At 37.3% G+C, this 13,708-nt stretch overlaps 3 protein-coding genes across 3 annotated transcripts in view; 1 reads left to right on the top strand and 2 right to left on the bottom strand.

Moving 5' to 3' along the window:
• Positions 1 to 13,708, top strand: part of LOC134651450 (superoxide dismutase [Cu-Zn]) — a 394,084-nt gene that overhangs the window by 12,258 nt on the left and 368,118 nt on the right. The window lies entirely within an intron of this gene.
• Positions 1,322 to 2,429, bottom strand: LOC134651869 (ribonuclease P protein subunit p40-like). Its single transcript, XM_063506991.1, has one exon. It carries the CDS (start codon positions 2,345 to 2,347, stop codon positions 1,328 to 1,330), a length of 1,020 nt encoding a protein of 339 aa, XP_063363061.1. The 5' UTR covers positions 2,348 to 2,429; the 3' UTR covers positions 1,322 to 1,327.
• Positions 11,627 to 13,265, bottom strand: LOC134651730 (sucrose-6-phosphate hydrolase-like). Its single transcript, XM_063506831.1, has one exon. The coding sequence runs from the start codon at positions 13,169 to 13,171 to the stop codon at positions 11,627 to 11,629; it is 1,545 nt and encodes a 514-aa protein (XP_063362901.1). The 5' UTR covers positions 13,172 to 13,265.

Below are 13,708 nucleotides of genomic sequence, written 5' to 3' on the forward strand. Positions count from 1 at the left end.
ACATATCCTATACTCCAACTTGCATAGACTACATTTTTGTTATATGATGTTGAACAAGAGTAAATGAAAGTTAGACGAAATCAATTTTCACCAGAAATTACTTCATAACAAGTGAACATTTTTCGTGAAAATCGACTTAATTTCAACGTAATTTTGATACTTAAACAATCTACAACATTTCCTGAAACTGTTCTTGTACATAATTTTTTATAATTTATAACTATAATTTTTTGATGAATTTTTAAAAACTGCCCCTTCTCGTCATATATTGCCGGTGACGCACGCTCGGGACCTTATTATTAAAAGGCAAGATGAGAAGACGTGTCAATAGAAACCAATACTTGTTATTTAGATATTAAGTAACAAAAGGAGTACAATTTCAACGACTAAATCTATCAATTTTACATTTTGGCTCTAAAATCGTTAACGGAGCCTTAAGTCGCAATGGTTTTTCTGTTGCCGGACGACTAAATAACGTGTTTATTTGGTACGTAACCTCAAAATGTTAGGGTGAACCGCCTTTCTGTCGCAAATAAGCATTTATTTATATGAAAATTGATCCAGATGACTTCTCAAATCATTGGACTTGCGGTCTGAATAAATAACTGATGTAGGTACTTAACCTCAAAATGTTAGGTTAAAACTGCCATGTTGCATTTAAGGATCTTGTAAAATTATAAGCAAGTTGTGAACAGGATTATTGAATATTGAAAACTACATTTTAAGGTTGTGGTACCAAATAAATAGAATTTGGATTTTCTAGTGTACCTAGGTAATGATCTTTTAAAGAACAACGTTCTACTTAAACATGTAAAATATAAGTGATCTTTGCCTATGAATGATGTTGGTTATGCCAATGTTTTTGAAATTGTTATAAAATAATCTATCTCTATGGCATTCCCAGTGTTTGTTTTTCTTTATTTTTATTGGTGCAGGGAACATCGGATCTGCATTTTGTTTCAATAAATATAATTAAACTTTTTTTTTTGTTTTTATTTTCCGTTTTCTAATTCCTGTATGAATACCAAAAAATATCCTATAATTATTAGAGTAATTGTCGATGCAATATATCAAATGTAATAATTAGATTGTGTAAGCTTTAAATAAATATTTATTCTCTGAAAACATTTCCTTTAATCAGCAAAATTATTAACCCAAATAACTTGTCAGGCAGAAGTTTTCTATTTACACTAGCGACCCGCCCTGGCTTCACACGGGTTAACAAATTATTTACACCTAAACCTAACCTAAGAACAGGTATTGCTTACTATTGGGCGATTTGTCTACTCATTTTCTTCCTACATCATTAAAATTAAAGAAAAAAGTGCTATGAATATTTTATTTGGCCAACGCTGTGCTCCGCTACTCCAGTATGGCTAAAGAACAGGTTACAAGAAGAATCATGAGCCTGGAACATCCTAGGGCTGCCCCGACTCCACTGCCACAAGCAGTTTTCGAAGCTCTGTACACTCACCGATGCCCAATGCTGCTCTGTTTCTCTGCTCTTTACATACTCCTCAACTTTCCTGCAAACTCGCTCCACAGTTGCTGGAGTGAACAACCCTTTAGCAATGAGAAGGATTATTCTGGAAGATTTCAACGCATTCTCACTTTCTGGTGGGCTGTATGAACTAATATATGTCTCTGTCGGGTTTGTATCAGCGTTATGTGTGAGCATACCAATCCATTCTGATATCTCATCTAGCTCTACATCTAAAGCAGGTATTTCTTCAACCGAAGGAGATACATGGTCTATCTTTACAGTACATAAAGCTACATTGATATCATTATCATAGAAATACTTGGCTATTGATGATGGGCACACATCTTCACTTTTTGGCTCCCATGACACGAAAAAGTCGAATGTTTCTAATTTACTAAGGCTGCATGCAATTTTGGCATTATGTTTTAGATGGCTCAAGTCTATTTTTACTTCGTAAAAGTTATGTGGACGTTTTACACCTTCCAAGCCCAATTGTTGGTACATAAAATCTAAGACATGTAGAGTTAGTATACCGTCTGATGTTATCGCAGCACAATTTTCCACAACACAGTTCTTAACTACACTCATACAATGTAAACTTCCTTTCTTCACAAAGTTTTCAATGAAATCAACCTTTATGAATTCTGTAAGAGGACAGTTGCTGACTTTGTAATATTCCGTATCTTCTGCAATTACTTCTTCTATGGAGCTTGGAGCGTGTATTTCATCAGGGCATGTCACAATTAAACTTTTATAGAATGTGTTTAATCGAACGCTGCTCATTGCGGCTTCAAAGTTTTCATGCTTCTTGGACGAAGATATTATTTTCGGAGAAGGAAAATTGTATATCTCTGGACACAGCATTGTTATGGATATTTAATACTATGTTAAATCTAAAAGGTTACTCCGAACCGGCTATAACTTTTTTTGTTGTATTTGTAATTCAATTCACTAACCTCAAAATATTTTTGACTTTTGTTTTGACGCCGCATGTCAAAAATTGATTTTGACACTGACATAAGATTTTCACACTTGGTTAGGCTATAGGGCTAAGCCATACTGCCTAGTCATAAATCTGCCTTTATTGACAGTTGTAAATTTCTAAATATAGTTGGTCAGACCAAATCTGTCAGTAAATTAGAACAAAAAAAACTATACTCATCCTTTTCTTTTGGGTGCTAGTACTAGTGTAAGACAATGATAGTATTATTCTGTCCGTCTATATTTGAAATGAGACAGTCCTTTGACAAACTATAATACATATAGTGCGTCAAGCAAATCTTGTCAGTAGCAATGTACTGCAAATTAAAGTAGGGTAACACCATGTAACACTGAAAGAGCAGAATTGCGCTAAGAAAAGCAGCAATGTACATCGAACCCACAAAACAAAGAAGTAATAGAAGCGAAACGTAGGTGTATAGCGTTGTGGCAGCATTATGATCTCACTTTCACCGCAGGCTACTGTCAGTCGTTGTCAGTTCAGAGGGCCTACCGCGAACCACGTTCGACGTGTTACCTCCCTGTCACACTTACGTACGAATTTACAAGTGCGACAGAGAGGCAACACGTCGAACGTGGTTCGCGGTAGACGCTCAGTATGGCGCTTATGAAATGTCAGATGCGAAAACGATTCCAGTAAAAATTACAAATAATTACAAATATGCCGTGCTGCTCCATTTTAGAGTGTAAAAACACTAGCCGGACAAAAAATATTAGACATGGAGGCATTTCATATCATCGGTAAGTATTATTTCATGTAATATTTCAATATTTTTTACATTTTCGGTTTCCGCAAGGATTTTTGGATTGTTTAGTACAAAAATCAAATTTATGTAAATGAGATAAGGTTGATATCTACTTAGCGTAAAAGTCACGTACGGGTGCGCTATTCGGCCAGAGGGCGAGGACCATATCAAAAAAGTTATCGATGTCGATGTTTGTATAAATACACAGTTCGTTTTCTTTAGGTTCATACATGTTCTTGATAATTTATTTTTGTTTTTCCTCTTGCTAGATGATCATATCGAAAAAGTCGTCGCTTATGCACATTTTATATTATGTACAAAATATGTTCTTACTTATTTATTGCTATTGAATGGATTATTTGATTTAAAGTCCTTCTTATAGTATTGTACCCAACTACCCATACATTTTGGCCCGCGGGCCGGGGTTTGGAGAGCCCTGATATAGCTGGTCAAGCAAATCTTGTCAGTAAAAAAAGGCGCGAAATTCAAATTTTCTATGGGACGATATCCCTTCGCGCGTACATTTTTCAAATTTGCTGCCTTTTTCTACTGACAAGATCTGCTTGACCAGCTATATTTCCATTGTTTTTAATTAGCGTTTTTTAATAATTTTGCATAGGTAATATTCTCCGACCGTCCTTAGTCTGGGACCGGTCTGAAAACCAGCGCCGGCCATCTAGGCCCGGCACACGCTGAGACTGGAACCCTTTGCCTAATACAAAGATCTTCTCACTTTTGTTTTGTATATGATAACAACTGTTTTATTTTATTATGTAAGTAATTCTAACTCTATTTTATGTTCATGTATGTGGCAATAAACAATTCTTATTCTTATTCTTATTCTTATTCATACGAGTTTATATCGGAGATTCATATTGATGGATGACACAACATTATTGCTTTGTTATGCCTTAACCTAATAACGTGCTAGTTAATAAGTATTGTACTCGCTTACAGTTATATGCGTGGTTGGTGGCTTGATTACTTTCAATACGAGCATTTTTAGGGTTCCGTAGCCAAATGGCAAAAAACGGAACCCTTATGGATTCGTCATGTCTGTCTGTCTGTCCGTCCGTATGTCACAGCCACTTCTTTCCGAAACTATAAGAACTATACTGTTGAAACTGGTTGAACTATAAGAACTATACTGGTAAGTAGATGTATTCTGTGAACCGCATTAAGATTTTCACACAAAAATAGAAAAAAAACAATTAATTTCCCCATACTTAGAACTGAAACTCAAAAAAATTTTTTTCATCAAACCCATACGTGTGGGGTAAGGATAGGTCTTCAAAAATGATATTGAGGTTTCTAATATAATTTTTTTCTAAACTGAATAGTTTGCGCGAGATACACTTCCAAAGTGGTAAAATGTGTGTCGTCCCCCCTGTAACTTCTAAAATAAGAGAATGATAAAACTAAAAATAATATATGATGTACATTACCATGCAAACTTCCACCGAAAATTGGTTTGAACGAGATCTAGTAAGTAGTTTTTTTTAATACCCTTCATGGGCTAGTCCGACTCGCACTTGGCCGCTTTTTATTTAAAAGTAAGTAGGTAACCTAATCTTCGCCAGAAAATATAGTATACATATGTATAAAAAACTGAGTAGTTTACGTGTACTTAAACTAATTATTAATAAGCGTTTATCGATATCACACCGAATCATGCACATCCCTATCTCATATGTCAACGTCATAGTCGAATATTTTATCCTATCGCATTCACTCTTGGAAAAGCCATGCAAGTGTAAAACGGATAGAGCATAAATGACTATTTACAATAAATAAAAATCGTAGTGCAATTTCGACATAATTTTCTTTACTGTAAGGTTCAAATTATTGTGATGGGTGAGGGTTCATAATCCCTTTCTAAATAAGAAAATATGGCCAATTTTTGTGACAGCGTGTTGGCGACATAGGTTCCCATTCTAATCCAGGCACATGCCGTTTCCCCTTAGAGCGCGGCGCGCTCTTTCTTTCTTCCGTGATCGAACCAAAACGTGTTTATTTTTCCGCCCTTCATACGTCAGTTCGAGTGAATTATCATAACCTCAAATTTTAGTAATGTTTACCGTCAACGAGCATGATTGTACATTGTAGGTAGGCACCTTAGCTTTGCTTGAGGTCATGCATAATCTTGGTATTTAATGGTGACAGCAAAAATTTCTCTTGAAATACGAGGGGTGTTCAAAATATTCTCGGTATGAGAATGAAAACAAACAAGTACGAAAAGTTTGATATTTTTATTTTTCAATATACTCCCCCCCTATGTTCATACACTTAAAAGATCGATCAATTATTTTTTTTAATCCCTCGTAAAAATATTTTTTATCTTTCGTGTAAAAATGCTCCTCCACTGCCGCCTTCAATGCTTCATCGTCAGAAAATTTATTTCCACGCAGATCCTTTTTAAGATTGGGGACCAAAAAGAAGTCGCTGGGGGCTAAGTCCGGACTATACGGTGGGTGAGTAACAGTTTTAAACCCACATTCAACAATAGCTGCCTTGGCAATATGAGCAGTATGGACGGGAGCGTTGTCATGCAGAAGCAGAATACCTTTGGTTAACTTATCCTCGCCTCTTTTCTTTAATTACATCCTTTAATTGACGTAGAATGTTAGCGTAGTACTGTCCTGTGATATTTACACCTTTTTCTTTATAATCGATTAGTAATACTCCTTCACAATCCCAAAATATCGTGGCCATGACCTTGCCAGCTGAAGGGATGACCTTGAACTTCTTGGGATGAGCTGAACCCTTAATGTGCCACTGCATGGACTCTTGTTTACTCTCTGGGTCATAATGATGAACCCAGGTTTCATCTCCAGTAACTATTCTTTGCAGCACCTCATCAGGATTTTCACCGCACAGGTCAATAAAATCGGAACAACAAGCTACACGCATGTCTTTTTGAAGCCGAGTCAGCATTCGCGGAACCCATCTTGCACTTACTTTTGACATATTAAGATGGTCATGTATAATATCATGTACGGTACCAATAGAGAGATTGGTTACTTGTGCTATAGATTTTACCTTCACTCGACCATCTTCCAATATAAGTTTTTCCACTTTATCAATATTTTCTTGTGAAGTAGCTACTACAGGCCGGCCAGGTCTAGGGTCATCTTCAATACTCTCCCTTCCGCGTTTAAACTCGCTTGACCACTTTTGAATGGTAGATAAAGAAGGAGCAGACTCACGGTAAACACAATCCATTTCCTCTTTTATGGTTTTTTGATTTTTACCCTGTTTTGTCAAGAATTTTATCACGCATCGATGTTCTAATTTAGTTAACATTGTCAATTCGCACATGATGTTCATGTTTGTTCAGCAATTGCAGAAAAACAAAAGACTATCTCGGTTTGAATTATACTTTTTTTTAATGTCAATGAATAAACCTTAGCGGCCAGTAACGAAAGAAATTTTAGAAGAGGTCGTAAGATATCAATACCGAGAATATTTTGAACGCCCCTCGTAGAAACGATTCAGAATGTAAACAATAAGATGATGGCTGTCATTCACGATCCACATTCCACAGATAACACACAGATGACACGCGATTTTGGAATTATTCGAACACAGAGTTGCTAACCCGCGATTTTTCAAATTTGCCGCCTTTTACTACTGACAAGATTTGGTTGATCCAGTATAACTATTCTTATTTTTTTAATTTAATTATTCTTCTTTGCATACGCTGGCAAACCAACTTTGTCAGTAGAAAAAGGAGCGTAATTCAAAATTAAGCGGGGCTCCGTCTAGTTAAGTTGCGAAGGAAATGTTTTTTGAAAAGAAACAGTCCGACGAACTCCAGATTTGATGGACACCCCAGCGTTTTTCATAGTTTGTTGTTGTTATGTCAGGCAGCGCCACGAGTGTTAAAAATGGGAACTAAAAACTGTCAAAGCGGCGGCTAATGACTCGCTGTATTACATTACATTACGGCTAGCCGTCTTGAAGAACGTATGACGCCGAACAGGCGCGGATCCACCGTTGTGGGCACGATGGGCATGCCCACAACCCTAATAGTATGTCCTATCGATTCCCCGGCTAAAACTACGCCGATTTTTCGCAGAAACTTTGGCAGAGGAACCTTTCGCAGAATTTCTTTACGCAGAGTTGTTGGCATAATACCTATTGATATGCGGATTAACTTTACTAGACTGATCGTTTGGTACCTAACTTTCACGATTACCCGAGTAGGTAACCATTAGTTGAAACGGTAGGTAATGTGATCAACTGGTACCTATGAATTAGAAATTCTCGTAAGTTAATATCAGCTGACAACAGAGTCCTAATTATTTGCTAGCATAAAGATTATTTACTAACAGGGGCAATTATTTTTAGCTTAAAGGGTCTTAGAAATCTTAAACATTCACAAATATTAGTACAATTTTCTAAATTAATAATGCTAGCTTTTAATTTACAGGTGTATTTAGGAGTTTTTTTCCGCGTAATAAGCGTTGCATTTAATTTTATATTTATCTATGTATAAAAAGTGTTATACATATATGCATCAATGAATCAATGTTGTAAGTAACGCAATTGCTAAATCACTAATTTACCTGTAACTTTAGTACTTTTAGTAGTCTAGTCTACAAGCTCAAAATGATGAAAAATATAGATACTGCACCCAATAATACGTGTGATAGTGATAGGTGTGATACCTGATTCGATTCGGAATAATGTCTAGAAAATGTATTCGTAGCGCACATCAAAAATTGCTAAAGTTATAATTATAAACATGAAAAAATACATATGGTATTTTATTTTTGGCCAGTACATGCTCATAAACTAATTTAAGATATGAAGACAAAATATTCCAAAAGAGGAGGAAATCCCCATTAAAAAATTCTAGCTCTAGGTTAGGTACTCTTTATACTCTTTATAGTTTTCATTTAACACTAAAAATAGCCCTCCGCGCGTCATTTTCAGGATGCGCACGCGGCATGAAAGGGTAATATGTTTTTACAGTACATATGGGGCTACTTTTCCGCACTAGTGCGTAAAATAGCACTTTTCGTGCGTATGTCGAAACTTTAAAGTGCCATATGTACTGTAAAACGTTGTTCGATACACGTGCGAATAGGTAATTCGCCACTCGTGTCGATTTAAAACACTCCCTTCGGTCGTGTTTTAATTTATCGCCACTCGTTTCGAATTTCCTCTTTTTCGCACTTGTATTGAAAATAACTATTTCATTTCTCATGCTCTGAAAGAAGGTCATTGTTGTTCTAAAAGGTGTGCAGAAAATGATACGTTTCTGCACTAGAGCATTTTACGTTCCAAGTACGACTATATATTTTTTACGATAACCAATTGAAAATTGGGTTTAAATGGATTTGTTATAAAATTGTCATTCTGATATTTAACTCCCCATTCCATAAATATTGATACTTTTGCCTAAATGTTAATTGAAAGTACCCTCAAGATTTACTATAAAAAATTGTACTTTCTCATGTTTAAAAAAAACACGTACATTTTACTTTCTTCGTATTCGAAATGAAAAGTAGAGTGTTTAACTCGGATGAAAGGCATCATTTCAGCCTCGGACTATTGGCGCTCTCACTACGTTCAAGCGCCAAACTACCTCGGGAGGAATGAGTGCCTTTCATCCCTTGGTTAACAATCTACTATTAAAGGTATTAAATATTCATTTAAAAATTTGGAAAAAAATAATGCATGGTTTATGGTGTATTTTAACCATGTCATTTTGACGACCGGTCTGGCCTAGTGGGTAGAGACCCTGCCTGTGAAGCCGCGGTCCTGGGTTCGAATCCCAGTAAGGGCATTTATTTGTGTGATGAGCACAGATATTTGTTCCTGAGTCATGGTTGTTTTCTATGTATTTAAGTATTTGTATATTATATCTATCGTTGTCTGAGTACCCACAACACAAGCCTTCTTGAGCTTACCGTGGGGCTTAGCCAATTTGTGTAAAAATGTCCATTAATATTTATTTATTTAATTCATGTTACTACTGTTAGAAATTTTTAGACATTATCCCGAATTCAATGAGCCATCACAAGTATATCTACTTTCCACCACCCTGAACTTCTCGACTAGACTATCTACTTAACGAAATCTTTAAAAAAAAACCGGTCAAGTGCGAGTCGCATTCGCGCACGAAGGGTTCCGTAACATTACGCAAGAAACGGCAAAAAATCTTACTTTAATTAAAAAAAGATTACTCTGCCAAATGAAATTCTTACAATAATTGTTCAACACAAAAGCGAATTGAACGGTATGTAAACCAAAACTAGAAAATGTCGTCTAAAAGTTAGATGTTCGCCGAAACTCTCTGAATCGATAATCTGCGCAAAATTGCTCGGAGAATCATTAGGTACCCCCCTAATAGACTTATGACGTCATCACGGTCTATTGAGATCGGGATGGTCGTTCAAGAGTCATGATTGTTCATGAGCGAGTTCGACACCTAATACTCTGACTCGTACTTTAAGATTTTTGGGTTGCTGTGACCACAACCTTTTTTGAGGGCTGGATCCGCGCCTGGCGCCGAATACATTCCGACGGATTTTCATTCAGCCGCATTCAATCCGGCTAATCGTCGAACCGCCGCATTTCAAAACGCCCCTGTTTTGTAAAACGGCTAGCCGTAATGTAATACGGCGGATTATACAATCCGACTGCGACACATACACATTAGTGTTGAGTCGCTCACTCGTGAGGCACCTCATTTGTACCACTCATTTTGTTAATTTGTCGCAGTACTTCGTACCGCAAAAATGTCTTACTTCACTCCTCTATTCATTCACACACGTCAAATTTTAAAAAACTCTTATCTGTTCAAATTCACTCGCGAGTCTCGCGACCCTCAAAACTCATACACTCCTTACAACTCGCAAGAGAGTCACTGGATCGCGCGAGGCGCTAGGTGCTCGCGTGCGTAAAGGAAGTGATGAATACATAGATATGTATATACATTAAAAAAAATTGTCGCTGTTGGAATTAATGGAATAGTCGACGCTGAAAATATGCTAGTACCTCACCTCATTTGAAGTAAGACATTGTAACACCTCATTTTAGAAAATGAGGTACTCATACAAACTCATTTTAAATTGATGTCCTACCCATCACTAATACACATACCTACACATGTGGTGTGTCAGTGATCACTAGATCACAATATGTAAATGTAAAACATGCATTCAGTGCGTGTTTTAAAGGCTGGTTAAATGTAAATATCCTGTGAAATGCAACACAATGGGAAAAAAGTTTATACAAATGTTTCTTTTTCAATACACCAACTTTACTTAACAATAAGTAATTAACATTTTATTAATCTTTTGTTTTATATTATTGTACATACCGTTTGAATAGCACAATATAATAAATTATCTCTTGTTTGCAGTTTGCTTAATGAAAATGTAGGAAAACAATTGAAAACATCTGTTCCGACTTCAGTCACGTATTGAGTCACGAACTTCGGAGTGCCGTCGGAGTTTCCGGAATTGCAAAATTACCACATGGGAAAATTTCGGAAACTTATAGTTTTGTATGAGAATCGAAATTTGCCAAATTAATTTTGTATTAAGCAGAAACGCCTGCAAACGACACCACAGTGTTTAGAAACAAAGGAAAAGTGGAATTCATACACAAGAGGTGTAACAAAACTGGTTGTGATCCGAAGGGGATATTCCTTAGCGTGATCTGATTAGGAAAAACTACAAGAAAAACAAATTGATGCGATTTTTTTTTTGCTTTTGTAGATCGATTGATGCCCACAGTAAGCTTGGCTTGTATTGTCAAACTCAGGAACAAATATTTTTCATAAACACACAGATAAAGGCCCTTTCCAGGACTCGAACCCGGGACTCCCCGCTTCGTAGGCCCTTCCAGGGTCACTGTTGTCACTACTGACTAGGCTAGAATTATTTTTGAAGCATTATTATCGTCAACACGCACGGTAAAAAGAACAGAACAACAACAAATAATAACATAAGTACATTTTTCTTTATTACCTATATAATTATGCTTGTAACATTTTTTTTATTGTACTTATAAATACGTGTATAAACGATGGTTTATGTCTTATAAAACATGCAATTGAAAAAAAACTTTCATTGAAGTGGGTTCAATTATTTCTAATAACAAAATCCATTCTAGTATTTCTAGTCGAATAAAAGCTAAAAAATAACACCTCTTATTATTTCTCAAAATTTTTTACTGCGAAAGATCGAACTTACCAACGGCTTTGTTTACCAATCTTAAGTTTTCAAAAAGTTGCTTATAAAATTAGTGAATCAGAGTTTGAAATTGATTTAACACCGCCAGACATTTGTGAGAAGGCTGCAATTGCAAATGAGAGTGCTTTGCCAGAAAAATTAATATATTGCTGTTTTTGAACAGTTTTTCTTATTTTTTCGCAACTGTATTAAACAAACGTCGATACATGTGCGAAAGATTCAGCCTTCACTAGTCCCGAGTCTTGTGGCAAGATATCTTGGTGCTCGTGAAGTAATGACTTACTTTCCGCACTAGCATCGGAATGTACTGTTTCTAAAGGTCGAGGCATAGTGCGTAGTATCTCGTTTACCGTCACCACCGCTGGTCCACGTTGGTAAATGACCACGGCACCCTCAGGGAAGAATCGGCTCGAGAAAGTCACCTCGCCTTCTCCGCAGAACAGCTCAATAGAGCTCGCGTCCACAAAGATTCTCCAATTCAGCAGCCCTGCAGGTCTCCAATCCGTGCGACGGATACTGTCGGGGCCTCCGCGGTCCAGCGTCACCTTGCCGTTCGCTGCATCGTAAGATATCGTTACTTTGACATTTTCCGATTCAATGCACAGTTGAAAGTTTTGATTACCGTCGGCAAGAACATTAATTTCTCCGGCTTTGTCACTCAGAACATAATATCCGTTTATCGTCGAAACTTGTCTTCCCCTGATGCTAGAAACTTCTGCTATGGGTATCTGTACAAGCTTGCCGTTTAATATTCTGAGCTCTCTTGGTATGGTCATAGTACCAGTGAAACCATCGTTGCCTTCAGGGTAGTTTCGATCCCACATATCAAACCAACCTACAACGATACGGCGTCCAAAATTATCTAAAGTGGTCTGAGTAGCATAAAAGTCATGTCCGTTGTCGAGTTCCACAAACTCCGACGTCGGAGTAAACTTCAGAGTCGAATAGTCAAAGTCGCCAATTAGGTAACCCGTTTGGAATAAGTTTTGGTATCTGTCCCCCGAAGGCTCAACACCTTGAGGCGAAAACAGAAGCACGTATTTGCCATCAAGTTCAAAGAGGTCGGGGCATTCCCACATGAATCCGAATGTGCCGTTCGATTGCGCCAGAACAGAAACGTAGTTCCATGAAAACTTATCATTTGAAGAGTAAAGAAGGATATTGCCAGTGTTTTTACGAGTCTGAGGATCATTCAGAGAGCTGCCCAATACCATGTAATATGTACCTTGGTGTTTCCAAACTTTAGGGTCTCGTATGTCTGGCGTGTTTATGTAACCAGTGATGATGGGGTTGTTTTCATATTTAGTAAAGGTGACGCCGTCCGTACTCCAGGCTAGGGCTTGACGATTCTGATGATCGGGTGTCTTTCCTGGGTATTTTACATTTCCAGTGTAGAACACGTACATGGTGTTATCTTCGACTAGAGCGCTTCCAGAGAACACGCCGCACGTGTCGTACGGCTTATCAGTGCGCATGGCGATCGGTTGATGTTCCCAATGGAAGAAGTCTTTGCTTTTCGCATGTCCCCACTCCGCGAGGCCGCAATCGACGCCGCTGTGCGGATTGTGCTGATAGAACAGATGGACCTCGTTGTTGAAGACGCAGAATCCGTTGGGATCGTTCATCCAGCCAAACGGCGGGGCCAAGTGGTAGCGGGGATAGTACCGATCTTGCACTTTCCCATTAGTATATGACACGAATAGAAGCAGAATTACCTTTAGCAAGCCCACCATGTTGGCTCCCGTGTGGAATTTCTGTGTGGCCAAATTTCAGCGAGCTACCACTTTTATACCCAATTGATCGCGATCTGCGTCGCTGCTTATTTACACAGCTAAATTTTACTTATTCGCTACACTTGTGTACCTCATGTAAACGACATTTACCTTGCTCATTTCATGCTATAGGTATTCTATCATATTCGTCAATTACTTAAAAAAATACTGCGTTGATTTTTTTGGTAAAGAAAAGACAATAAAATACTACAAAACTGATATAAAGTATTCGTGGGTCATTCTTGAAACGGTAAATTTTCGGCGCCCAGGGGCATAAAAAAAAATCAGACCGCATTTTTTCCCTCGCATTCTAACTGGAGCAAGTGGAGCACACAGGTGAATCAAATATTGTATTAAGTCAAATTAAAATACATATTATAGTCAAGTCAAATTTGTCAGCTTAGTCCGACTCCAATAGCAAGATTTAAGACACATTACATTTTTATATGTACCGTCAAAAAACTGCCTCATATAATTTGTATGGCAAGGTAACACTTT

This window comes from Cydia amplana, chromosome 10 (assembly GCF_948474715.1).
Source record: "Cydia amplana chromosome 10, ilCydAmpl1.1, whole genome shotgun sequence".
Lineage (NCBI taxonomy): Eukaryota > Metazoa > Arthropoda > Insecta > Lepidoptera > Tortricidae > Cydia > Cydia amplana.

Bases quoted from the DNA above. Each gene is read 5' to 3' on its own strand.
- LOC134651869 (XM_063506991.1), bottom strand. From the start codon at position 2,347: ATGCTGTGTCCAGAGATATACAATTTTCCTTCTCCGAAAATAATATCT.
- LOC134651730 (XM_063506831.1), bottom strand. From the start codon at position 13,171: ATGGTGGGCTTGCTAAAGGTAATTCTGCTTCTATTCGTGTCATATACT.